Genomic DNA, 26,748 nt, shown 5'->3' with positions numbered 1-26,748 from the left:
AGGTGGTCAAAACATTACAAGGAAAGAAATAAGAGAAAAATATGGTTTTGCATCTTTAAGTTAATTATTCTCTTCCCATGTTTACAAGGGTAGAATGGTGGATCTGGCTCATAAGCTTTGAGGATCATAATTATCTTTGAGAATATGATTGAAGCTAAGGGGCTTTAAGGGGCCTTCCTTAGAAAAGTAAAATAAGGGCTCAAACACAAAATCTTTTCTTTCTTTCTTTGTTTTTTGTTTTTTTGGTTTTTGGTTTTTTTGGGTTTTTTTGGAGACAGGCTTTGGAGCCTGTCCTAGAACTAGCTCTTGTAGACCAGGCTCGTCTCAAACTCACAGAGATCCTCTTGCTTCTGCCTCTCGAGTACTGGGATTAAAGGCATGCACCACCACTGCCCGGAAAAATACAAAATCTTACTTGTAATTTCTGGAAACCCCCAAACACTCAACAGGCTAGATCCTAACATTGCTAGTGGTAAGTGATTCTTCCCAGAAAAGTGAATCACTGAAGGAGTATACCCTGATTACTTGCATTGACTCCTTGAATTTTGAGTAGCCATTGCTGACTCTTGTGTGCCCTGCCCAATCACTCCAAAGGTAAGCCATCCATCTCCTGACCTCACTTCCTGGAAAGTGCTGCAAGTGTGAGCCTGCTGATGGCTAGGCCTCTATACTAACACTCAGGCAACTTCTCTTATTTTTCATTGTTGGGGAAAGGGCCAGGATAGTGTTGCTATGGTGACTTTGATTGCCAACATTGTAGTTAGGATAAAATTCCCTCCAGTGGAAGAAGATAAAGCTATTGTTGGGCATGGTTTATGACAATCCCCCCCTCCCCCCCCCGCCAGACTATCTCTCTCAACCTCACCTTTGTACTTGTACCTCAAGAGACCCTGGAAACAATGAAATGGAAAACTGGATACAAAACCAGAGGCAAAGTGTTAAAGGTTTTCAACTGTTGTTCAATCTCTGTGAGCTACATATCATGAAATTAAATGTTAATGATTTCCATAATTTTTGTTGGAAATACTTTTTGTGTGTGTGCATGAAATGAACAACGAATATAAAATCCTCCCTTCCTCCTCTACTCCTGCAACTTTTGCATGAAGATGAAGATGGCTGCAGATATTTGCAAGTAGCTCTGGGTAAACAACAGCACACCCAGAGAAGAGATTAGAGTTCTTTCCTCTGGAAATAGCACAAGGGAAGCTTAGCAAATAATAGGAGAGTTTTATCTAAAGCCCACATCTCTCCTGACTTCACTTTTTGGTATCTCCAGTGGTTTTCCTCTGTGAAGCCATTCTGTGTTAATGTGAATTTGCAAATGAGTTTCCTTCACTCACTCAGCTTGGCTCTTTGATGATAAAAATCATTTTAGAGAAGAATTCCACCTTTAGGACAAGACAGGGAAGAACTGTTTCCTCCAGTATGTGCCCTGTGATTTTTCTTTGTCCCTAGACCAGACAGACACTGTCAGGAGGTGCAGCTCTTAGCTACTTGGCATGGTAAGCCTGAGGAAGTCTCTGTTTCTTTGACTTTTAGTAAAACTCACTAGTGAAAAACTAAGCAAGCACATTTAAGAAATGGAGTCCATCCAGGCATCTCCTTTTATTTCTTTTCCTGATATGGTCTTCACAAAAAGCAAGTACAAATATGCTTTGTTTTCTGCTCTTTAAATACCTGTGAGTAGAGGGTGCTTAACACCAGAGAGGACCAGGAAACTGCCGGAAGGTCTTATAATTGCTCTCTACCCACCATCACCACAGTTTTTAAACCAGCATCGAGTTTTTAAATACAACCTCATCTCTTCAACTCAAGGTGGCTTCAACAGTTCTCAGCTGTGACTTTGTTAAGTTTCTTGCCCTTTCAGACCTTTAGTTTCTCTTTTATATTAAAGACAGAAACAAAAGATTGAGATGTTTGATGTAGTTGGAGATGGTAAATGAGTTAAGGAGTCAGAACAATGGTACTTCAGAACACATGGTAAGTACTGGCAATTAGCAGGCATTAACACAAACCCTCTTGTTAAGCCCCCAGCTATGCACTGTCCTTCCCAACTTTCACTTGTGTTTCTTACTACCTACAATGTTTTTGTCCCCCTTGCCTCTAGCTAGAAAATCGAGATAGAGCTACTCCATCCAAAAGTGATGTAGCGTAGACCTACACGAAGTTTATGTTTTAATTGTGGCATTATGAAGGTAAAAAGAGACAAATTAAATTTTTAAAAATTTAAAGATATATTTATTTTTTTATTTTATGTGTTATGAGCATTTTGCCTGCATGCACGTGTGTGTACCAGTTGTGTGTCTGACATCCCCCAGGACTGGAATTACATACAAATATTTTTGAGCCACCACAACGTGGATGCTGGGAATTGAACTCAGGCCCTCTGCAAGAATCAGTGCTCTTAACCACCAAACCAACTCTCCAGTCCATGAAAATGAATTGTAATAAGAACATTTTAACTTGCAATATCCAAAATATTTATGTTTCAACATGAATTCAATATAAAGATAAAATACATTTTATATTTACAAAAGAGGTAATTTTCGTTTTTTCTTTAAAAGTCTATGTGCATTTTGTACTTCTAGTACATCTTAATGCAGGTTGGCTATGTCTCAATGGCTCACTAGCCACACAGGTTAGCAGTAAAGTATGGGAATGTACAGTAAGCAAGCAACTAGGAATTCTTTGTTGTTGTTGTTGTTTTTTGTTGTTTGTTTTTTGTTTTTTTGGTTTTTTTGTTTGTTTGTTTTTTCGAGACAGGGTTTCTCTGTGAAGGCTGTCCTGGAACTAGCTCTTGTAGACCAGGCTGGTCTCCAACTCACATAGATCTGCTGCCTCTGCCTCCTGAGTGCTGGGATTAAAGGCATGTACCACCAATGTCCTGTGCAACTAGGAATTCTTAACTCCAGAAGTAAATAAGTCCTGTCAATAATGGATGGCATGTATTTACAACATGATGCCAAAGAAGATGCTAAGAATGTATATTTCATGTCATCTGCATGACAGTAGCCTTATCTAGGTCCCTGTGTTACATTTTACGGATGGGAAAACTGAGAACGTAAATATGCTAAGGAGCGCTAGTAAGGAGCAGAGCTCAGATGTGAACTTGACTCTATCCGACTCCAGAGATTACACTGGTTTTGTGCATGCTGCTTCATTGATTGAAAGTCTAAATGAAGATCAGCCTTCTCTGCAAGGCCCTCAGAAGGACATGTGAAAATTCAACACATTGACACAGACTTAGTTTATAAAGACTGAGTGTAGTCATGGGTGTTCCCATGGCAATTTATGCCATCAGTCACCCTATAAAACTTGTATTTGTTTACTCACGAACTGATTGTAACGAGATGGAGCCTCTGCTCTCCTGACCTCTAGGAATGAGACTGCCAAGGGGGGAGGCTTGTTTAGGGAACCTCTGGAACAATGGAGTTCTTGCCGATGAACTCTCCCATGCGGGGTCCTTTCATCCTGGTCAAGACCAAGCAGACAGAAGTAGATGGTCTCTAAGCAGTGCTTATAGCTGGTCCTAAAGATGATCTTGCTTTTATTGGCAGACGCTTACAGCTGGTGACATTATGGTTTGAAAGCAGGACCACTTTCAGTAGGAAATGTTAACTCCCTTTTATGAGCTCTGCTCTCAAGACTGAAAATGGTGTTAACTCCTGGTGGTTTCTGAACAGTTGCTTTTCTTATTTTTAATCATTAAAGGCCAGATTTTGACGAGAGCTGGACCATAATCCAAGATCGGCTGCAGATGGACTCCATGGTTATCAAAGGCCTTGATCCAGATACCAACTACCGGTTTGCTGTGAGAGCCATGAATGCCCATGGCTTCAGCCCACGCAGCCTGCCCAGCAACACCATCCGAACCCTGGGTGAGTGCTGTAACTGTCCTGAAGAATTTGAACAGCTGTGCCACTATGGTCATCTCTCAGAGCCTCACTTGCTCAACTGATGAACAGCCTGGGATGGGGCTCTCCTCAGGCTTCCTCCTGCAGTTTTCCCAGAACTTTGAAGGTTCAGTTCTCCACAGGGACACAGGCTATTTCTGTTCCTAGGCAGTTAGGGAAGGTTTATTTTTGCATCGTCCTTGGGGAGTCTGTGGTTGGTTTTTGTTCACAATCACGGGCTAGATCTCATAGCAAATGAGATGTGTCATCTCCCCCTGCCTCTCATCTTTTGAGAAGGTGAGCTCATCTTGGAACCCTTCGGGGAGGGACTAAGACCCTCGCCCCAGACTCTTCAGGGTCAATGATTGCCTGCCAAACAAGGACTTTCAGCTGAGTGTGGCACACCCCTGTAATCTCATCACTTGGGAGGCTGAAGCAGGAGGGTCAGTGTTAATTCAAAGCCAGCCCAGGCTACTTAAACAAACAAAACAATTTGCATCAGTCCCTCTAAGTGTTGGTCAACAACTCTCAAAACAGATCCTGGCATGTTGACTCATAACTTGGGAGACTAAGTTAACTGTGTAAATTCTCAAGGTACCTCTGGGGATCTGGAGGACACTTAGGGCAATGTTGAGCAAATAAACTGAGGATTTTCTTCAAAGTCAAAAGTATGTCTCTGGTCTGGGGTTCAGCAAGCTGTCACATGATGCCAAAAGCTGTACTTCCATTAGAAGGGTTCAAAGAAGCTTGCCAAGTCCAGCCAAGGCCGGTTTCAAAGTCTTTGTACTTTGAAAGTGGGGTCACATTTATATAAACCTAGAACCATGGGAAGTGAGGTCTCAGAAGGGGGTCTCAAAAGCTCTATATGTCTTTGCAGTTCAGCCCTGGAATTCTTCCAGAAGAGCCCTGCAGCTGCTGCAGGCCCTGTTTACCCAAGAGAGGGGCTCTAAAAGGGAAGTCTACCCTGGATAGTTGGTTTCCCATCGCCTTGCACAAAGTACCATCTTTGTTGTTAGGATCTGAATAAATCCCTCCCCCATAAAATACCCACATAGCTGCCTTCCAAGGCTCATGCTATTTCCAGGAAGAGATCTGCTAGGATCTCTTCCAAAAGTCCTGGGATTCATCTTCTTCTATACAGAGTATTTACCCTGTAACCTTCAGTGGTGGGGTTCCCTTCTTCAAATTGAATTGTGAGGGTATGCAGAGAAACCTCACCTCTAGTAGTTGCTCCCTGTCTTCCTATTTACCCACCACAAAACAACTACAATGGGCAGCCTTTCTTCAGAATGGAGAAGATGCCCAAGCAGACTTTTCAAATGAAGACCCTTTTTTCCACAAGCCATGCTAGCAGCTCTATTTCAAGGGCAGGCCTCCTTCCATGCTTGCTAAATGTACTGTCTTCTGTAATCTTAAATTGGTCAAAGTATAGATAATGAGAGCTAGGGGCTCACTGTACTTCTGAACACTTAGGCTGTCCTCATGTATACATTCTGGCACTTGGTGTGTATGTTCCCTGCTCCTTCCCAGCCCTTGATGCGTCCTCTACTTCACAGAGTGAAGAAAGAAGATGATGTGTGTGGCTCAGCCTGACCTTGACCTTGGATGTGGAGTGCACATTAGCTTAAGGAACAGATGGGTGGGTGGGTAGGGTATCCCTTTAGAATTTTCTTTTTAAAAATGAATTAGTGATGTGGTCTTTGAGGTACTGATCATTTTCCCCTCCATTTCTTGATTATATTTTTAATGGAAAAGGTGGAGAAAATGCAAACCAGCAAACAAAATAAGGTGGGAGATGCAAAAATACTTTACAAATGTGAGACATTTTACTCTATTTTTTGACTCCCAGGGAAAGTAAAATTTTATAATTTCATAGTAGTTTGTGCAAAGAAGGATGACAAAGCCAAACAAACAAACAGGCAAAAAGTAAAGCAACAACAAAAAATCCCAATAAGACAGAAAAAATCCCCAACCCCCCTTCTTTTGCTCTCCCCTTTTGCCCCCTCCTCTCTCACCCTTCACTCCCCCCTCCCTTTGTCTCTCTTGCTTTCCTCCCTTTTAATAAACACCATGGTTAAAGAAAAAAGAAAACAACAACAACAAACCTTAAACCTCAGTGAACTATCATGATAGTTTTGTTGTTGTTGTTGTTTGGGATGTCTGGTTTGTTTTGGTTTTGAGACCTCATCTCAAATAGTTTAGGCTGGTCTCTAATTCCCTAAGTAGCTAAGGATGACCTTGAACTTCTGATCCCCTTCCTGAGTGCTGGAATTGCAGGCATGTACCACCAGGCCCAGTTAATGCCATGCTGGGTATGAAACCCAGGGGTTCCTTCATGCAAAGCAAGCACTGTAGCAACTGAGGTATGTTCCCAGCCTGTTATATGAACAAATATTCTTAAATAATTAGAGATCTTCTGTTCCTGCATATGTATGATTACTCAAATTAGGATAACAGGAATAGACTTTATTAGATGAGCCATTGCTTGAAAGCATAAAAATGTACTGTAGGTAATGCTTTGGTTGTTTCTCTTGGCTACACTACTGTCCAAAAGAAACCTTTACTCTCACACATTCTTGTTCTTAATTTGGTATTGGTTTTAAATTACATTGCTTCCAAAACATTTTCCTTTTCCATACAAAAATCACACACACTTACCAATTAGCATTATCTGAGTCTTAATGAACTTGAAGTTAGGGCTGACACTGGAAAGCTGGTCACTTGACTTAGGTGAAGTCCACTCATTCCTTCTAGAAACCTGGGGTGGGAGGGATAGCACCCACTTCTTACAGATGGAGAAATTAGCATATCTGAAAAGTTAAAAGTTTTCTCAACTCTGATAATTATGCAGGCAGGATTTGAAGTTGGGCTTGCTGACTGCATAGCTACTTCATTGAGTATGACTCGAATGGATGGACTCTTTCTGTTAGCTCCCAGTATCCCAGGGAGGTTAAAGTCAATGACTCAGTGGCAAGGGGAGGGGCTGTCTGTGTAGAAATTGGGAACTAGGGAGGTGCTGGCAACACAGAATCCAGCTTCCAACATTTGCATTTCTTTCCTTTTTGCAGTCTGAGTTCCCTGACCCCTGATAGCCACTTTTCTGTTCACCATGCATCTCATTTCTTATTTTTATTATTATTTTGAGAATGTTGCAGAAGAACAGTTGTACAGTATAGAGTCGGACATCTTAGCTGTTCTTGGATTTGGCCGATAGTGATGGGAGGAGGCCAGGGCCCAGCCTCTGCTCAGCCAAAGTGAAGACAGCATTGTTTGGGTGGAGCCTTGACAGCCATGTGCCTCATCTGCTTCAACCTCATTCAATCACAAAATGGAATGGGAAGAAAATAATAATAATTAAGACTCTAAGTATCTGGTCCTCTCTTGAGAAACAGCGTTCTTTTGGTCACTCTAAATGGTGACTTTCTATCTTGTATTTACCTCAGCTTCTCACAATTCGGTTCCCATGAGAAAATGGAAAATTAAAAGACTAAAATTCTCTTCTCTTCTCTGGCTTCTTATCCCCATCCTGCTATATTTTTTTTTATTCCAGGAGAGAAACACCAACAGCATTATAATTGGCCATTGATCTTGTAAATGACTAATTGATACGGCAAACTGGGGGCCTTGCAGGACATGTACCCATCCCATCTGGTGGTCACTTGCCCACTGAGGTCCATTCTTAGCTCAATCAGGAAGCATGGGCAGGAAAGAAAGGACATGAATAGTAGGTAGGGCAGAAATAAAGTGCATGTATTCATTCTTTTCTTCATAGACAAAGATATAAGTAAAACTTAATACATGTATAATCAATCCTGAAACTTCGCCCTGAGGAATGGACTGTGGCCTTGCCACCCCAAGTCATTTAATTTCTAATGTTCCATCCTTGTAAAATAGTCAGAGAAAGAATCAATAAATTCTTTACTGAAGTGGATCTGGGGTCCTCAGGGCAGTCTCCCATAGATGTATTCTTTTTGTCCCTGCCAATAGTCATTTTGCTCCTATTGCCTCAGGCCTTTGGCACCTGCTGTTTCCTCTGCATGGAGCTCTCTTTCCTCAGATCTTTCTGTGACTGTGACAGCCCTCTCTATTCTGCGTTTAGGCCATAGTTCACTTCCTTGGGCTTCTGTTATCCCCATGGTCCTGCTTCATTTTCTCTCTAGCAATGTCACTGTCTGGAACAATTGTGTACATTTCATTATGTCTATCTCCCCTGACAATAAGCTCCTTGTTGGGGCTGGAGAGTCTTGATCAATGCTGATTTCCCAACCCCCTCCACCATGTAAGCACTCAATAAATGCTATTGAGTTCATGTGTGAGTGTCACTTAACCAGTCAATAGGCTGTTTTGGAGGTTGAGTGACTGCATGGCTGATGTCAAAGCAGAGGCAGGCAAGGGTGATCTAGAAGACCACACAGGTCCAAAGTGAGCCACTCAGTGGCAAAGTTCTTAGGCAAAAACATCAAAATCTCCAGAACTACAGTAAGAAAAAAGTAAATAGGATGAAAGAAGAAGGGAGGATAAAGGGAGGATAGTACCTCAGTAAATTTAAATTCAAGGCACTAGGGATGGAAAAGCCTTGCAGATGGGACAGTAGGAGGAATATTTACATCCTATTCCAAACCAAGCCCTCAGTTCTCTCCTGTGATCTTTCTTAACCATCAGAATAAGCTCTAATGTTTCATATTATATTTGCTGCTGGTCCTAATAAGTCTCACCGTAGTCTCAGATCTTCAAAGACTTTGTAGAAATGTTTTGTTTGGGTTTTTGCCATCTCCCAAACCAAGTTTTCCTGCAGTTTTAGACCTTCCTCTTCCTGTGACCTGAGACAGACCCACATGGTCACAATTAGTCAGATTTCTACAGTAAATACTTCTCACATCCTCCCCATCCTCCTCGGTGTCTGGTAATGTCTGTTTCTATCTTCGATGGCTCACTGTCTGTGTGTGACTCTGACTTTTGCTCACTTCTGCTCTGAGACTGGGACCCTTACTTTTACCTTCCCAACTATCTTCACAGAGACCAGCTTCAGTATGCTAAGGTTCCCAGGTACATGTTACATATATAACCACAGAACAGATTTGGCCTATGCCCAGGCTCAAGTAAAATTTTATGTTTTTATTGTAGCAAGAGTGTAGACAGAAAGCACACGGTGTCAGGGATGAACATGTTCTAAGGATCAGTAGGAATCACTCAGGAACTACTCTGAAATCCTTGAAATCACCTTCCATAATCTCCATAACTTGATATGTATGAGAAATCCTTATCAATCTTGGGCCTTTAACTGCCTCTTAAGTTGCTGTCCATTAGAAGAAAAAAAAAAATGGTAGACAACTCTGGCCTTGAAGGATCTGTAGACTCATAGTTTCATACTTTCCATTTTCTTTACTTTCTTCATCTCTGTCATCAGTAGGTATAGTAGTATAGTAATGGTAAAGGCAGCAATTTCTAATTCTCTGGATTGTTTTGAGGAAATGTATATGGAATGGAGATTATGTCTTCAAGTGGTGGCAATGGTTGTTTCCTCCCCATGTAATTACTGAAGGGTAGAAAGTGTCAGGATAGACACATCTACGTTGTCATTCCCGGAAAGTCTTCCAGTGAATTGGTTAGTTCTAAAAAACTTCAATTAAGGACATTGGACAGCTAAAACTGCATGGGTACAAGGTACTGTGAACTCTGAAAAATGACAAAATCCCACGTCTCCATATGATACCATAGCTTTAGGCTCCTTCTCATACTGGAGCAAATGCCAAAAAGATTGAAGCAGAAGGGTCATGAGTTTCAGGCCCGAATAGGCTGCAGCCGGGATGTAGTTTAGCTTGTGTAATTAGTGAATTCAATTCCCCAGAAACACATCAACGGTGTGATGTCACATTCTTGTAATCCCAGCCCTCGAGAGGTAGAGGCATGAGGATTAGAAGTTGAAGGTTATCCTTCCTACAAGAGGCGAGAGAACCTGCCTCAAAAACAAAAATAGAACAACACAAAAACCCTCCGGGAGAATTAAGACCCAACAGAGCACAGAATTACACTATTGTGACTCTAGTTTTTGTTGGTTGGTTTTTTGTTTTGTTTTGTTTTTTAAATCTCAAAATCAACCAGGAACTCAGACAAACATCAGTAAATTTTTCTATGAAGGTCAAGTTAGTAAATATTTTAGAGTTTAGACTCAGTTATTGCTGAAGAAACAAAGCAATATATATATATATATATATATATATATATATAATATATGATAAATAATATGCATGAATGTGCTCCAATAAAAGCTAATTTATGGATACTGAAATCTGAATTTCTTATGATGTTTGAGTATCATCAAAATTTTATTATTTTAAAAAAATTTCCCTTCTATCTAAAAATGCCAAAACTATTGTCAGTCCATAAACAAGAGAGGTGATGTTTCCTTGTCTTGTGGACTTGTTTGTTGAGCTCTATACTGTAGTTTTGGGATTTATCCCCCAAAGTTTAATAGTCCCTGGGAAATCTGGGGAGTCCCTTTTTTAAAAGTAGCAGTTTTGTCAAGCTTGAAAGGAGCCAATTAACACACATGAATGGAATTGTTCCCCTGACAGAACTCTGCAATTTAATTTTTGAAGAATACTCCTAAATAAGACACCTGAAAGCCCCAACCCGACAGCAGCAGAAAGGGGTTGCACTGCCTGGTGTGAAAAAGAAACCAAAATGGAGGGAGAGGAGGGTTGCTTTGCTGGGCTTTTCTCCAGGATGTGGGGCAGGCCTGTAAATTAGAGCTCCATGGATTTGTAAATCTTTAGAATGTAAGATGGAAGCGGGGACTGGAGAAGAAACAAATCACTGGTTTCACTCCTAGCGCAGATGAACCTGCATTTTAAGTGTGTATCTTCACATAAACATAACTGCAAATGTGATTTTACATTCAGGGTGCCCGCTGCAGTAATCGCCCTATTGATTTGCTAATGCCTGGATTCATGTAAATCTGAATTACACCCATTTGCACAACTTTATTGGCTTTGAAGGGAATGATTCACTTTGCTGTTTAAATACCTGATACCTATTAATTGCTCTTTGGAGACCTTTGTGCATGCTACCATACATTTATTTATAATCAGAACACCAATATTTTACCCTCTAGCTAGAGAGAGAAGACAAACTAAAGCAAATGATAAGAAAATATGATTTCCCAAAGCTAAGGTGTGCTCCACGCTCTGGCTTAAACCACAACACAGTTTCCTATTGGGATCTTCTTGATGTGGGAAATGTGGGATGTCTTTGTGTTTCAGGGAAGCAGTTGTCATTCCTCTCTCCTTGGGGAAGACTTCAGCCTTGGAGTTAAGGGGCTGAAAGCTCACTTGTCACACTTCCACTGAGTCAGTGGCCTCCTAGTTCTTGTCTTGCAAACTGAAAGTGGGAAATTTGTGAACCACAGAGGTTGAGTTTTAGAAATAAATTTTTTAGATTCAGAGGCAAGAGCTTAAGAGAAAGAAGGAAGGCAGAGCTCCCATATAGCACAGTGGGAGTGGGTGTGGGGGGGAATTAATGGATGCTATCAGTATCCATACTAGACTGCTAATCTAGAGACATTTTAAAGAACTTCTGGCAGAAACATAGGAAGATGTCTGGGTGTCTTAGTTAATGTCATGTTCTATTGCTGAGAAGAGACAATATGACCACAGAAACTTTTCTAAAGGAAGGCAATTAATTGGGGTTTGCTTATGTTCCAGAGATTTAGTCCATTATCATCATGGCAAGAGGCATGGTTGCACACAGGCAGACATGGTGCTCAAGAGGTAGCTGAGAGTTCTACATCTGGATCTACAGGCAGCAGGAAGACAGGGTGAGACACTGGGCCTGGCTTGAGCTTCTGAAACCTCAAAGCCCTCCTCCAGTGACACACTTCTTCCAACAAGGCCACACCTCCTAGTGGGCCACTCCCTAGTGACCAGGCATTCAAATATATGAGTGGGGGGGGCATTCCTATACAAACCACCACACTGGGTGCCTCCTCTCAGTGTCCATTACTGTGTCACATTTTGGTTTTAGGCAGAGATCACAGTTAGGAGAAGACCCAACAAGGAGCAGGAAGAACTCTCTTCTGGCATTTTTGGCCTCCATCAAGGTCATTCTCAGAGCTGCTACTCTGGGGTCTCTGCCCGGCCTGAGTAGTGTCATACCAACCACTTCTTAGGATCTGAGTTCTAGTTCCACTTAAATTCTTTGATGATCAATCAGGGCCACAAATGTGGTTCTATCAGCAGATATTAGAGTCTGGTGAACACCTGCCAGGATTTCCAGGTTCTTGTGAATCCTGGACAGGGACATATGGAGAATGGTAGAAGCAGACACAGTTTATGAAGGAAGAGTGCATTTTTAGTGGGGAAAGTGGACCAGAACTGGATGAGAAAGCTCAATGGAACACAGCATCCATAATTGGGACTTTTACAGGATATGTGTATGTAGTGAACTTTTTTTTGTTGTTTGTTTTTTTTGAGACAGGGTTTCTCTGTGGCTTTGGAGGCTGTCCTGGAACTAGCTCTTGTAGATCAGGATGGTCTTGAACTCACAGAGATCTGCCTGCCTCTGCCTCCCGAGTGCTGGGATTAAAGGTGTGTGCCACCACCACCCGGCTTGTAGTGAACTTTTTTAAATGCATGCTTTATCTGCTACACAGCAACCATGGTAGGGAAGAATCTTTTAGTCTCACTGCTAGATAGTTTCTTTACCATACTAATTTGGGTTTCCTGCTCTCCAGCCACAGTTTAACACAGCCTAGAGGTATATAGAACAACCTTGACATGGTGACAGACATGTGGGAGGGGCATGACATGTCTGATGGTCTAATTGAATTCTAAACAAATAGTTACACACACCTTAGATGTCACCAGTCTCCTAAACAGGAAATAAAGAGATAGGCAATTGAGTAATTTGAAGCAAGCCCAAAGAAGAGCTTGTTTGCAAAAGCTTGCACAGCAATAAGAAAGCCAAGAGGGGATACTTGCTGGCATCTAGAAGATAAGAATATACATGTTGCAAGAACCATGGCTTCCATATACAGCATGTAATACTGGCACCATGGCCCACAGGTAAAAACTGTGGTAAATAAATACCCCGAGCCCTTTCCCTCTTTTATTCTTCTGCTGGTGCTCCTCAATAGCAGAACACACCAGAAAGCCAGGCAGGCATACTAACCTCACAGGGCATAGTGGAACAGGGCAGTTCTTGGGTCGGGAGACACAGAGAGGAACCCACCACCTGAAGGAATAGTATAATCAAATAGAACAACAGAATGGTGCCTGTTATATGAGATTACACACACACACACACACACACACACACGCACGCACGCACGCACAGGTGAGTCATCTACCCATGTATTCAGTATGTTGCCCTGAACATAGGCAATGATGAACAGCCAGGCCTCTGTGTACTGAGGTTTTAGACTCACAAAGCTGGAGGGTGCCTGCCTCTGCCTTGCACAAGGAAACAGGTCTGTAAATGCAGCAGCCTTCTCAAGGTCACTTTTTGGCTGTTCTGCATGGAAACCAGTTGGTGATTGCTTTCCATGCTAGATCCTTTAGTTAACAGGCTTCTCTTCTTAAGCACTGGCCCCGGGGTATTCAGGGAAGAAGACCCATCATGCTCTGGAAAAGGTTGGATGGAGAGAGTATCTAAACAGGCTGGGGGACAGTTGGCATGGACTGGCTAGGGTCTTGAGGCCACTGGAAGCCACTGAACTTACTTGCCTGTTTCTTAGACATGAGGATTCTGGGAGACACTGGACTAACAGAGTGCAAAGTCTTCACTCAGATTTAGCCAAAATCATTTGGGTAAGGCTAAGAAAATCAACACATTAATCCCCAAACAGAAATAGCTTCCATGTTTCTAAATATAAACAAAGGGCTATGCTCTCTGGTGATTAATAGAAAAAACCCAGCAACATAAGATATTTTTAAAAACCAAACTGTAAATCTTTCCTAACTTTAGTATCTAAAGACAGTTATTAACAATTTAGTGTAGAATGCCTGCTAGAGATTTCTGTTGATAGGCATTTAGATTGTTTTGTAAGTGCAACCAAATCTGATCTCTTGCTGGTGCTTTTAACCCCCTCCCCTCTTTTTCTTTTTCATGTATGTATGTGTGGTATACATGCACGTGTGTAAACAGTTCACATGCATGTGGATGTACAAAATGTTTGCCTATGGAGGTTCAAGGTTGCTGTTGGGATCATCTCCAAACAGTCTTCAATCTTATTCTTTGGGGCAGACTCTTTCAAGGAAACACAGATCTCCCCAATATGACTAGTCTTATTAGCCAGTTTGCTCAAGGAATCAATCCCCTGTAATTTCCTTCCCAGGACAGAATTATAGACAAGCTGCCACACCCACTCATCATTTTACCTGGCCTTTGGGAGACCAAACTTGGGTTCCTTGCTTTCATGGTAGGTGTTTTTAACTGCTGGGGCATCTCCCACAAATCCGTTTACCCCACAAAGGAAAAATGAAGTCATCTGTTTAAGGACATGCCTTTAAGTTCAGGCTTACTGCTGGTATTCTCTAGGGTGGTCTTGCTATTGTGACCTCATGCTAAAATACCCATGGGAGAGGAGATAATATCAAGTGAGAGTCTCCCTTTATCTGGCTATCATATTTTTTTTTCACTTGCAAGGTCAGTCAGTGTGTCTAACAGTCATATAAGAATCTGAGCTTGAAGCAAAGATACAAAAAGCTGCCACTGTACACCTATATCAAAGGAATAGACCTACAGAAGAGGAACTCTTCCCAGCAAGGAATGGCTGGTGATCTTAACATCTCACAAGACTAGCCCCCACCCACTCCCCGGGCTCTTTTCTCTTAAAAAATGAGTTGAGTCATCCCTTCTGGATAACATGGAGAATTAAAAGCCACCTTTGCACAAGTTGGCAAAAGATAAGAGTCAAGATGAAGAAAGGAAGGCCCTATTCTTTCCAGAGAAAAGCCAAAGAGAAGAGAAATATGCCCACATATAGATTTTCTCTGCAAATAAGCCAAACCACTTTCTTCCTCTGGCTGGGGTCAGTGGCAGCCATCAAAGAGGGTCTGTTCTTTCCTGGATGTAGGTACCACAAGAATGGCAAACAGGAGTCAGACTGACCACAGCAGAGTTCCTAGAAATTTAATACACCCTGTCCAGAGAGATAGTTGCGGCAGAACAGGCTGTGTACCCTGAGGGAGAAGAGTGTCACACAGGCTGTGTACATGGAGGGAGAAGAGTGTCACAGGAGCCTGGAGCAGAGATTCAGAATGGCTATACCAGTTTGTTTTTCGTTTCCATGTACATTGATCTTCATTCTTGACTCTCCATTTGTGGGCCTCTTTGCCAGTGCGATGTGATTTGGGGGACAACAGATAGTTGGACTTGGGTGGTTTCTTTCCTGATCTTATAATGTATTTACAACATTTCTCCCTTCCATTTCCTCCAACCATATTTTCCCATATACCTCTCCCCACTCTCCTTCAAATTCATGGCCTCTTTTTTCATTGTTATTGCATACATATGTGTTTACATATATATTCCTACCAGAGGGTCAGGGAGTTCACTGTGAGATTATGTCTCCTATGATGTCGGCAGCTACACTCAAAAAGTATCACCAACTTGATTGGCCCAAATGAAATGAACAAGAACACCAAAGAAAAGAACATGCCAAGGTGAACAGAGCTTGTTTTTAACTGAGTCATCCCATCTGCATTTAAGGCTGTTGATTGAGAAGGGTTTGCTATTTCCTATGGTGCTGTTATTATTGTTCTGGTTGATAGGATTATTGGTAGTTATAGCAGTTATTTTCTTCCTTCACTATTAGTGTTAGGAGTTGCTGAGATGTAGCTAAGGTCATTCCAATAGGAAAGTGTGTAGATATAAGTGTTTATATCACAAAGAATTAGACCAGTCTCAAATAAAGAACCCAATAATTCATGTCAGGTTTCTATAAAAATGAGAAGCCAGACCCAACTGCAGTACAAAACAAACAAAAACAATTATTAGAGCATAATTTCATGAAATGGAGATTAAAAGAACAAGATACATAATATATCAAAGCTTTGGTTCTTTGGAAGCTAAATAGAATTGGAAAACCTCCCACCAAACAAATCACAAGAAAGGGAGAGAACATGTAAATTGATAAAATTAGGAATGAAAGGCAGAAACAATGCAATCAACTCCATTGAAATGCAGAGCTTCATTAAGGAATAGTTGGAAATCTTGTATTCCCAAAAGCTGAGAAATCCATAATAAACAGAGTTTTCAAAATACACACATACCAAAATTGTGCCAAGAAAAAGTAAACAACTTAAGCTCATAGCAAGCAACAGTACTGAAGCACTAATTAGAAATCTCCCATGAAGAAAAGCCCAGAACCAGGCAGATTCACTGCTGATTTTCCTCAAACCTTTAAGGAAATGCTAAAGATCTAACACAAACACTTTTCAGACTGTTCTACAAAATAGAAAGGAGCAGAGTACTACCAAACTCATTCTATGATGCTGAAACTTGATGTGTCTACTTGTGTAATAGTGGCACAACAATTGTGGGAGTAACCAACTCCTTTATGCTTGGATTTAAGACCCACTGAAAAGGAGGGAACCTGTATCTGATACTGTCAATCCAGTCAAAAACATTTATAGACCTTAGAAAGGAATTTATTACTGGTGTTTAGTTAAATCAACAGCACATCAAACTTCCTTCTAAATTTCTGTCTATACCCACGTACAAGTGCTACTTTCAACCTTAACCTGAGAAACTCCTCTTTGCAGTAAGTGATGTTAAGTGCGTAGATACACAACTGCTCAAGGACCAGTGAGCATTCAGCCCTGAACAAGAAATTTCTATCACCTCCTGTAAAGCTCAGGAAACCCTATGGGAGTGGGTGGGGTGAATGGAAGAACTGGTGGAGAGGGAAAAGGACTGCAAAATGCTGTCTTCTCAGTATGAGAGCCATTGTAATCACAATGCGCAGCAGCTGAGTCTATATATACTGGTCCTGCTCAGAATTGGCCCTGTCAACAATCATGGATGGGGAAGGCATTCGTATTGTTGTACTCCTTCTTGCTGAGCTATTGGCTACTAATAGCTGCGAAAAGGGGGATGTCATTGTCTTCAGTTGTGTACTCACTGGTGAATCCACCAAGCTCCAAATCTATGACCAAAGCAGAGATAGTAAATTTTAATCTGTTTACATGAGGTCATATATGTGAAGTGTGTGTGTGTGTGTAACTAGAAGGGGGCCGTTAAGAGATCTTAGTGGAAGGGGAAGATAAATAAATGCATGTGTGATGATTAATATTGTCTACTCGACAGGATCCAGAATCACCAAAGAGTTAAACCTCTGAGTATGTCTGTGAAAGATTATCTAGATTAGGCTAATTGACATGGGAAGACCCAACCTAAATGTGCTGTTCCATGGGTGGGGGATGAGGGGGGAGCTCCTGGGCTGAATCAAAAGGAGAAAACAGGGCCAGGAGAGATGGCTTTGTGCTTAAGAGCACTGGCTGCTCTTTCAGAGGACCCAGGTTTGACTTCCAGCATCTACAACTGTCTGGTACTCTAGTTCCAGGGGATCTGATGTCCTCTTCTGGCCCCTTCCAGCACCAGACATGCATTTATTGCACTTATATCCAGTAGGCAAAGCACCCATGCACATAAAATATAAATAAATAAAGAGGGGAGTAACTTGGGCACCAGCATTTTATTGCTCTTGGCTTTCTGTATGTGGGCACAGTGTGACAAGCTGCTTCAATTTCCTGCTGCTGTTGCTTCTTTACCACAGTGCTATCCCAAATTATGAGAGCAAAGTCCTTCCTTCTTTAGGTTGCCTTTGCTAACTATTTTGTCACCTGTCAACATGTGGCACTTCAACACAGGGTGTGTGGCATGTCACATGCTAGCATGTAGCATGAAAGCAGAAGAGGAAAGAGGACTAGCAGAAAGAGCAGGAGTGGAGAAAGGGACCAGGAAGAACAAAGGAAACATATAATGAGAACACTGCTTTGTGGGTATTTAAGAAAAGCTGATGAGAGGACTGGAGGAGCAGGGGGTTCTTTAGGACATTTTCTTTGTTCTGAACTTGAACTGAAAATTGATGCTGTTCAAAGAAGGGAGACAATGTTCTGGGGCCCAGGTTGCCCCTCCCCACCTCCAGGTGAAGACACACTGACATCTCTTACAGCTAAATTCACACAAGTTCTGGCCTTTGTCTCAGGGCTTCCTGTGAATCAAAATATAGATGACCACAGTCCTGGTGGGGAGGTCATTTGATCACTACCACCTCAGCTCGGCATGCCAAACTGTAAGCTAATCCGGTTTCCTTTACTAATTTCTGTTTCCCAATTCTTTGGGAAACTGAGACAGCAGCTTTATGGACCTAAGTGCTTGGTTATGCAGGCTGGTTGTCAAAAGTGTGGACTAGTGTCAGCCACCACTGAACTTTAACTCCAGCACAGACCACATAAAAAACCAACCAAACAAACAAACAAACAAAAACAAAACAAAACAAAAACTGACTGTATCTCCATTTCGGCCCAGGAAACTGCTTCTCCCATCAAAGTTTTGATCACTTGATCATCAAGACATTTCAGAGGCCAGTAAGGGACTATGAGACTCCAAAGCCTTAGGATAAGACCACCAACAGTTCCAGCAGGTGGTGGTAGTTTGAACATCATCCAGCAGGTGGCGATAGCCCACAGACTTCCAGAACATAGAGCCAGGAGCATCAGAGTAGCCTGAATTGAATAAAGACTAATAGGGGCATTCCGTTAGATTGTCCCAGAGGTGAGTTTCTTTTAGGCTAAACTAGTCCCAGCTGCAGCATAAGAGGGTAACACATCTATATTTTAGCTTTTAATCAAAAGAAAAGCACACAAGCTTACAATCAAGTCTGTCTTAATGATACATTGACATATTTTTTCTCTCTTTCTAAGGTAAAATATACTAAAGGTTGTCATGTTTAGCAAGTGTTGAAACAATGAAAACAATGCATTAGACGCAAGATAAAACCTAATAATCAGGGACTAACATCACCTCCTTTCTTCATGCATCACCACCAGCTAAAGTCACCCTAAAATCACTTTACTCAAGAAAGTATAGCATTTAGTTTGTGAGCCTGTGATAGTTACTTTTCCTGTTTGACCTTTCATTCACACAATTCTAAAGCTATGTATTTAATACCTGATTAATGCTGGACAATCTCTGGGTGGAGGGTATTAGCAATAAGCAATACAGTCCGTGATACTGCCATTGTGGAGTTTACATGTGGGAGAACTTGCTTTCATCAATAAGTGAGAAATAAAATCAATACATATACTGTCGTAGTCCATAGGTAATGTGTCTGCAATGATAACTGCTGAGGGGAAAGACAGAGATGATGTACCAATGCACTACCAGGTTGTATGCCTGGCTCTAAACCTACCAGACACTAGGACACTTCTAATGTGTCCTGACCTCCCCTGTTGCAGAACCCAGCTTGTGTGCATGGTTGGGCTCCATGTGCAAGGGTGGTGTCACTTGTCATCAACTGACCCTGAACTTCCCATCCATCTTCCACTAGCTCCCTTTTGGAGCGGTGGGGCTGTCTGTCACGTCCCTGGCGTTAAGAACAGTTTTTCCTTACTAGCTTTCTGGGCTGCTTCTTTAGTTGCTGCCTTTAACCAGAAGTGCTGGGATTCCATTTCCACCCAGTGTGTGGGGGACACTTCCTGACTCAAGCACACGCTGTGTGTTCTTCTACAAACTTCATACGCTCCGGCAGGATTCCTACGGTAAGGTGAAAGATGCTGTGCAGTTCAATACAGGACCCTAATACAGTGAGTTATGACTCCAAGAGCTGCTTCTGGCCTCCCCCATACACACACACACACACACACACACACACACACACACACACACACACACACACACACAATTAAAAATAAAAATAAAGAAGTGTGGGGTGGGGTTAATGTTGCTGGCCTCAGCCCTGCTGAGCCCAGAACTTTATATTCTTAAGTCATTGGCCTCAATTTTTAAAAACATTGCTTATGGCCCACTGAACTGTTTTCATAACCCTCTAATGTACTGAAATGTGTAGCTTGAATAATATTGAATCAAGTACATCAGGAAATTGAGTAGAATTTGGGGAAAACTATATATTAGCATCTAAAGGCTTAAAGGAACCAGCCCATTAGCTTAGTGTCTGTGAATATCACACACACACACACACACACACACACACACACACACTTTTTCTTTTTTGACAAATGACTTTTGCATGAACCTGAAGCAGCCTTTGAGCCAAGAGTTTATGGTCCTGTCCAGTGATCAGATGCATCTAAAACCCCTTAAATGCCTGTGTTTACACTGTGTGTGGTCTCAGCAAGCACACCCTGGAGCCTAGAGGAGGCTGTGTTGCTTTGTAGGGAAAGGGAAGTGGATTTACAGGCTGGCAGAGGTTTTACAGTGAGGTCATGTTGAAGGTGGCTGATAAAAATGGAGTTGGATTTCCCCAAGACGGTAGGGATAAAGAGCATGGGATCTTGCAGGACAGGGTTCTGTGGTCCGTTGTCAAAGAAGTTCTGAATGGACATTGTTCAGAGGCAAGAGGGTATAGGAACTCCAAGGGTGAAGATAGAGACCAGCCCCACAGCTGCTAATGTCAAACCACACCCCTCGCTAATGTGAATGAAGGTCCCTTCAACTTCATGTTTAAATGGTCCATGTCCCAGCCACAGCTGATTCCACTGTGTGTATTGTTTTTATATCCACTTTCCTCACCCACCAAATTTCAGCTGTTTGATACTTTCTCAGGATAAAAATTTCAAAACCGTGTAGAAACTCTTCCATCAGAAAGCCACTCATGGTGGACTCTGTTTGTTATGCAGACAATGAGTTCTCTGTCTTGGCAATTCATGACTTTCTTTCTGATGGAGGTGATTGTGGGATGGTTCAGGATCAGAAGCCCTCAGCTGCACCTTGAGTTCCTCTCTGGCTCAGTCTTGCTTTAATCAATATGTCAATACTTATTTGAACATGAGAGCAGATTACTCTTGTTTCTATTTTCTTTTTTTTTCTTTTTTGAAAAGGTTCCTTGGGCACAGATTAATCTCATGATCCAGAGAGAGGCTGGCTTGCTCTCGTCACGACTGTCTGGAGTTTTCAATTACTGTTGAGTATGGTTATGGATCAGAGAGAAGCTTCGAGCCAGGCCTCTTCCCTAGTGTAAAACTGAGTCTGCTTGCATGCAAAGAAAAGTGTGCTTTTTTGCCAGTGAAGGCTGCAGCTAGGACCCTCCCAGTTTAGTGTCCACCATCTTGCTCCACCAAGAAGGCGGTGACTTGCTGCTATTAGCTGTATAAGTTTGGCTTTATTCAAGGAATTTGAATGCACAGGTGGCCCTTGAAACCTCCAGATTCTGTAGCTATAGACTCAACCAACAGTAGATGGGAAATATTTGGGGAAAATTGTATCTATACTAAACATGTAAAGACTTGGTTTTCTTGTCACTATTCTCAAATGTGTGACTTTCCTCGTGAGAAGTGAACAATTGTTTATTCACCTGAGTTAGAGCATCTAGACAACCCCTCTCCCCTCCCAAAACAAAAACAGTAAGATTCCATCCCAGGCTATTTTAGTTAACCAATGAGTTGTATTGAGGGTTTTTATAGGAGTGTACTTGATGGGTTATTAACAGGAGCATGGGCAACTGAAATGCAGGTATCTGTGTGATACTCTGGCCCTGGATTCCATGCACAACTTGTGGGAAGCTCCCCTGGAGAGGTTGCTGATCCACTGATATTTAACCACTGTGTGAAATTATTTGAGGAAATATGACATTTTAATTTTTTAAAATGTAAGGTTGAGATCTCTTGGACTACCTCATCAATCTCCCCTACATGTATAGAAAGGATTCTAGGCAACTAAAGAATGCTGAAAATTGAAGAAATAGTCTTCTTCTAGGAAGAGCACACCAATTAGTTACCTAATACCAAATGATTATCCCTGAAAACATACATTCAAGAAACATTATACAGACTGAAAAGGACATATTTAGAAACATATATGGATATATGTGGATGCATGTAACAACAATTGATGAAGGAAGAGACCATGATTTTAAATAAAGCAATGAGGAGTATAAGAGAGAATTTGGAGGGAGGAAAAGAAAGGGGGAATTATGCAACTATATTATAATCTCAAATATAAAAGAAATATGTTTAAGTGAAAGGGCTGGGGATATGGCTCAATGTGCAAAGTGTTTCCTATACAGCATGAGGACCTGAGTTCAGATCTTCAGCATTGATTGAGAAAGTCCAGTGCAACTATTCATAACTATGACCATAGTTTTGGGAGACAGAGAGGTGGATACCAGGGATTCACTGGCCAGATAGTCTAGCCAAAATAGCTAACTTCAGGTCCAGTGAGAGGTTAAGGTGAACAAGAAAGACACCCAAAACAACCTTTTTGCTCTACACATGCAAACAAGTCCAAGCAAGTGCACATGTTCACACACTAAACCAAGAGTGTGATACAATGAAAATAAATCAAATAGATATCATAAGTAAAAATCACACCAAGATGAGGAATGCAACCAGGCATTTTGGTTTTCACTTATAATTCCTGCACTTGGGAGGATTGCCTTGAGGCCATCTTAGGCTACATAGTGAGTTCAAGGCCAGCCTAACATCTGAGTGAGACTATGCTCCAGATGTCACTAAGTTTGAAGCTTTCTCTTAAACCAGGAGAATTTTTTACTAGATTTAGTTATAGGAAGAACTTGCAGAAATTTGAGCATGGCAATGAATAGCAAGCTTCAATGTGGTTTTATTGTACATGGAAAATTATACTTTGCATGGCTAGATTCCCTTTTACTGGTTCTAATTAAAAATTAAAGGTGTCAGTTTGAAGTGTAGCTGACTGCCGGCAGACCTGTTCAACTCAACAGAAAGAAAACCCTTAAAATCAGAAGCCTTCTGACCAACGTGGTCCTTAGATCCCTCATCTGGTCCCTCATGTGGATCTTAGAGAATACCATCAAATCCACTGTGCTGTTAAAGACCAGGATTGTGTCTTTTAGCCACAGTTCCAAGTTGATATTTCTAACGTATCTCTCTCTGTGTATAACAGAATGATAATAGATCAAATAGATACAGGGGATAAAATCATACCAAGATGAGGCATGTAGTCAGGCATTTTAGCTCTCACCTGTAATCCCAGTACTGGGAAAGCTAAAGCAGGAGGGTTGCCCTCAGTTTGAAGCCATCTGTGGCTACATGCTGAGTGTGTGTATGTGTGTGCACTCATACATAAGTATATTTATGTTTCTCTGTGTTTGCATATGTAACTACACATAGTTACAGGTATGTGGAGGTCAGATGACAACCTCAGGTGTCATTCTTCAGGTGTTGCCCACCCTCTTTTTTTTGACATAATGTCCTTCACTGATCTTGGTGCTTGTCAAGCAGGCTGGCCAGAAAGCTCCACCTCCCAGCACTGGCTTTACAAGCTTGTACCACTAGACACATCATTTTTTTTATGTGGATTCTGTAGATGGGATTTAGGTCCCTATATTTGATCAACAAGTATCTTATGGACTGAACCATCTCCCCAGCCCCACCAAAATACCCTAATTCTTTTTAATTCAGTCTCTTTAACGGAAGAGCCTCCATTTACTACACCACATACTACTTACATCTTCCTTTCTGGGCCTATGTGTTTCTTGACTTCTTATCTAAATAGAAACCATCCTCTTGATTCCCAGACTCGGGTTTTTTAGACAGTAAATCTTCTGTCAGCCTGTGTCTGAATGAAGGACTCATTTTTTTGCTGAAACTTTTTTTTCATTCAGCCCATGTTTGGGTTTATTATCTTTCCCCTAGTCAGCAAGTATTTCTTTTAATTTATTTACCTTTTAGGTTATATATCTTTTTATAGGTTGATATGTAATCATTATATATAGCTATGGAGTATACTGTGATGATTTGATTTATGTATGCACCAAGTGCCAGCCAACTCAGAGAACTTCTTCTATTTTCTATCTTCCTGTGTCTTATGGTTTAGGTGAATTCTGAAAGTACCACATAGCTCAAATTTCAAAACTTCAATCCAAAGCACATTTTCTTTTTTATTTATTTATTTTTTGTTTGTTTGTCTGTTTTGTTTTTTGAGGCAGGGTTTCTTTGTGTAGCTTTGGAGCCTATCCTGGCACTCGCTCTGGAGGCAAGGCTGGCTTCGAACTCACAGAGATCTGCCTCTCTCTGCCTCCCGAGTGCTGGGATTAAAGGTGTGCACCACCAACGCCCGGCCAAATAGTTTTGGGTTTGTTTGTTTGTTTGTTTGTTTGTTTGTTTCCCTGAGACAGGATTTCTCTGTGCATTTTTGTAGACCAGGCTGGCCTTGAACTCACAGAGATCCGCCTGCCTCTGCCTCCCCAGTGCTAGGATTAAAGGCGTGCACCACCAACTCCCACCCCAAAGCACATTTTCTTAAATGACAGATTTATTACATTTACAGTTATTATAATTGCCAGCATGTTTTATTCATTCCTTCAATCTTAGTTTGTGTTTTCAAGTTACTCTGGGTTCCCCCCTCTGCCATTTTTTTAACTGAAGAGGGGATTTTTGTTTCTTCTCTCTTACTGTATTCTATATGATTTACTAATTCTGTCAATTAGGATGAAATGATCATTTCTTTTATTGACTGTTTACAAATTATTAACTTTTGAACTTAATAGCCCGAAGTTAAGCAATACCTGTTACCCTCCTTTTAAATGACAAAAGATCTAGGAGCTTAATTCAGTACTTCTTGTCTTCCATGGAACTTCTCAGTATTCATGCCCTATCTCCTTCAATGGCCACATCTTCAGACTTTTATAAAACTAGAAGGCGCTAGCTTCAGCACTCAGGAGCAGAGGCAGGTGGAACTCTGTGAGTTTAAAGCCAGCCTAAAGTCTGGCCTATGTCAAGTGTTCTGGGTCAGCCAGAGATCCACAGTAAGACTCTGTCTAAAAAAAAAAAAAAATTTAAATTATAAATGTTTAGCTGATGGCTCAGGCTTATTACTAGCTAGCTCTTACTATAAATTAACCCATTTCTATTAGTCTGTGTATCACCACATGGCCAGTGGCTTACCAGTAATGCTCTGGCATCTCACTCCTCCAGTGGCTGCTGGTGTCTACCTCAACCCTGCCTTCTTTCTCCCTGGGTTCAGTTTGGCTTTCCCACCTAGGTATACTCTGCCTTGCCATTGGCCATTGGCCAAAGCAGCTTTTTTTATGGATGGATGATCTTTTATTATATGATACTACTCAACTATAAAAAAGAGCAAAGTCTTGATCTGTAGCACCATGGGTACATCTCATAGATGTACTCTTTTTTATTGGGGGGGTAGGAGGAAGGGTGGGAGGGATAGCTGAGGTGGATAACTGAGGTTGGAATGTAAAATGAAATTTAAAAAATTTTAAAAATGGCCAAAGCAGCTTTGTCCATCAACCAATAAAAGCAACACAGACTCGCAGCATACATGAGGACATCTCATCCCACATCATGTCCCCTTTTATGTCTAATTTAAAAGGAATGTTTTAATGATAACACTATATAATTGCATATAAAAACAGATATTAAGCAATAATTACAGTTATAACAATATTTAGTCCATGCCAAATATAAATAAAATTTTTAATAATTGAAAGAGACTAGAATGCTGGTCTAGACGTGTGCATTTACTCACCAGTTTCCTGTCTAGACAGCCTTCATGTTTTATTCTTTCCTCTTCCTCCTCCTCCCTTTCTTCCCCTGAACCTCTTCCTAAGCAGTTTTTTTTTTTCAGTAAAACATCAAAGGTCTATCAGTGATGCACCATCTCTGATAATGCTTTTGTTTCACTTTTAATACTGAACCATCATCTCATCAAATACAGAACTTAGTGTCGCCAATTATTTTCTCTAATCGTTGTATCAAAGTCCTGAGGAGGGATGCGCATGCCCTCAGTTTGAGCAATTTGCCCTAAAAAGAATTGAACTGCATGATTGTCCACAGAAGCCAGTCTGTGGGCCACAGAAGACACAGGACAGTGGTTCTTGGCCACATCATAGCATGAGTCCTCTTGCTGGGTAGATACAAGTTCACAGTCTGTCCTTCCCATCCACACTGAGAGTCACACACAAGCACATTGCATCTCATGTTCTGGTTCCGACTCCTGAATTCTGACTGAGCCTTGTCTGTGGAGAGCAGGTTGGAGACAAGAGCACACATGTGTCAGCATTGTAAGGCTTCCCCTTTCCAGTCCCACACAGCCGCCTTGCTCTGCTTTCCCACTGGATCATTCCTGTTGGTGTACAAACATGTATTTCCTGATCAGAAAAATGTCATGAAATCTGAAAGAAGAACCAGTGTGGATGGTACAAGGTGAGGATGAATAAACTGGAATGTGGTCAAGGTTTTGAGTAGCAAGACCAAATCACAAAAGGTCTTGGGGAGACTTTGAAGGGAACCAGGCTGTAGCCTAACCAGACCCCCCTTGTGCATTTGTATTGAGATGTCCCAGATTCTTTCCATAACCTATTATCTCTTACAGAACAACCTTTTTTTTCCAAGCCATTTTTGTTCAGTGGCAACAGTTTTTTCTTTTATTTTTAACAGATCAATTAGCATCCCCCTTTCTCTTACCTCAGTTTAGAGGTAAGTCAATACCATAAGCAGATAGGCATCCTTATGTCTGACAAAGGCTAAGTAAGAAGGCAAGCTTTCTCTGAGAGTCAAGGTACGTTTGCTAGGACCCTCTGCCTGGTATAGAGTGTGTAATAGCCTGCATGGGAAGCTTGGTCATTTGTAACAGTTCTACCTCCCTAGGCCACTATTTTCCCCTAGACCTGGTGAAG

General features: G+C 41.5%; 1 protein-coding gene across 3 annotated transcripts in view; it reads left to right on the top strand.

Moving 5' to 3' along the window:
- Nucleotides 1–26,748, top strand: part of Egflam (EGF like, fibronectin type III and laminin G domains) — a 163,970-nt gene that overhangs the window by 92,263 nt on the left and 44,959 nt on the right. For 2 of the 3 annotated variants that reach the window (XM_027401335.2, XM_035440594.1), the window contains exon 6: nucleotides 3,712–3,878. In XM_027401335.2, coding sequence (XP_027257136.1) covers nucleotides 3,712–3,878 — 167 coding nt within the window. The remainder of the gene's footprint in view (nucleotides 1–3,711; nucleotides 3,879–26,748) is intronic. The other variant, XM_035440595.1, reaches the window with a different exon arrangement.

Source organism: Cricetulus griseus, chromosome 2, assembly GCF_003668045.3.
Source record: "Cricetulus griseus strain 17A/GY chromosome 2, alternate assembly CriGri-PICRH-1.0, whole genome shotgun sequence".
In the NCBI taxonomy this organism is placed as follows: domain Eukaryota; kingdom Metazoa; phylum Chordata; class Mammalia; order Rodentia; family Cricetidae; genus Cricetulus; species Cricetulus griseus.
This window is presented reverse-complemented; position numbering and strand designations above follow the sequence as displayed.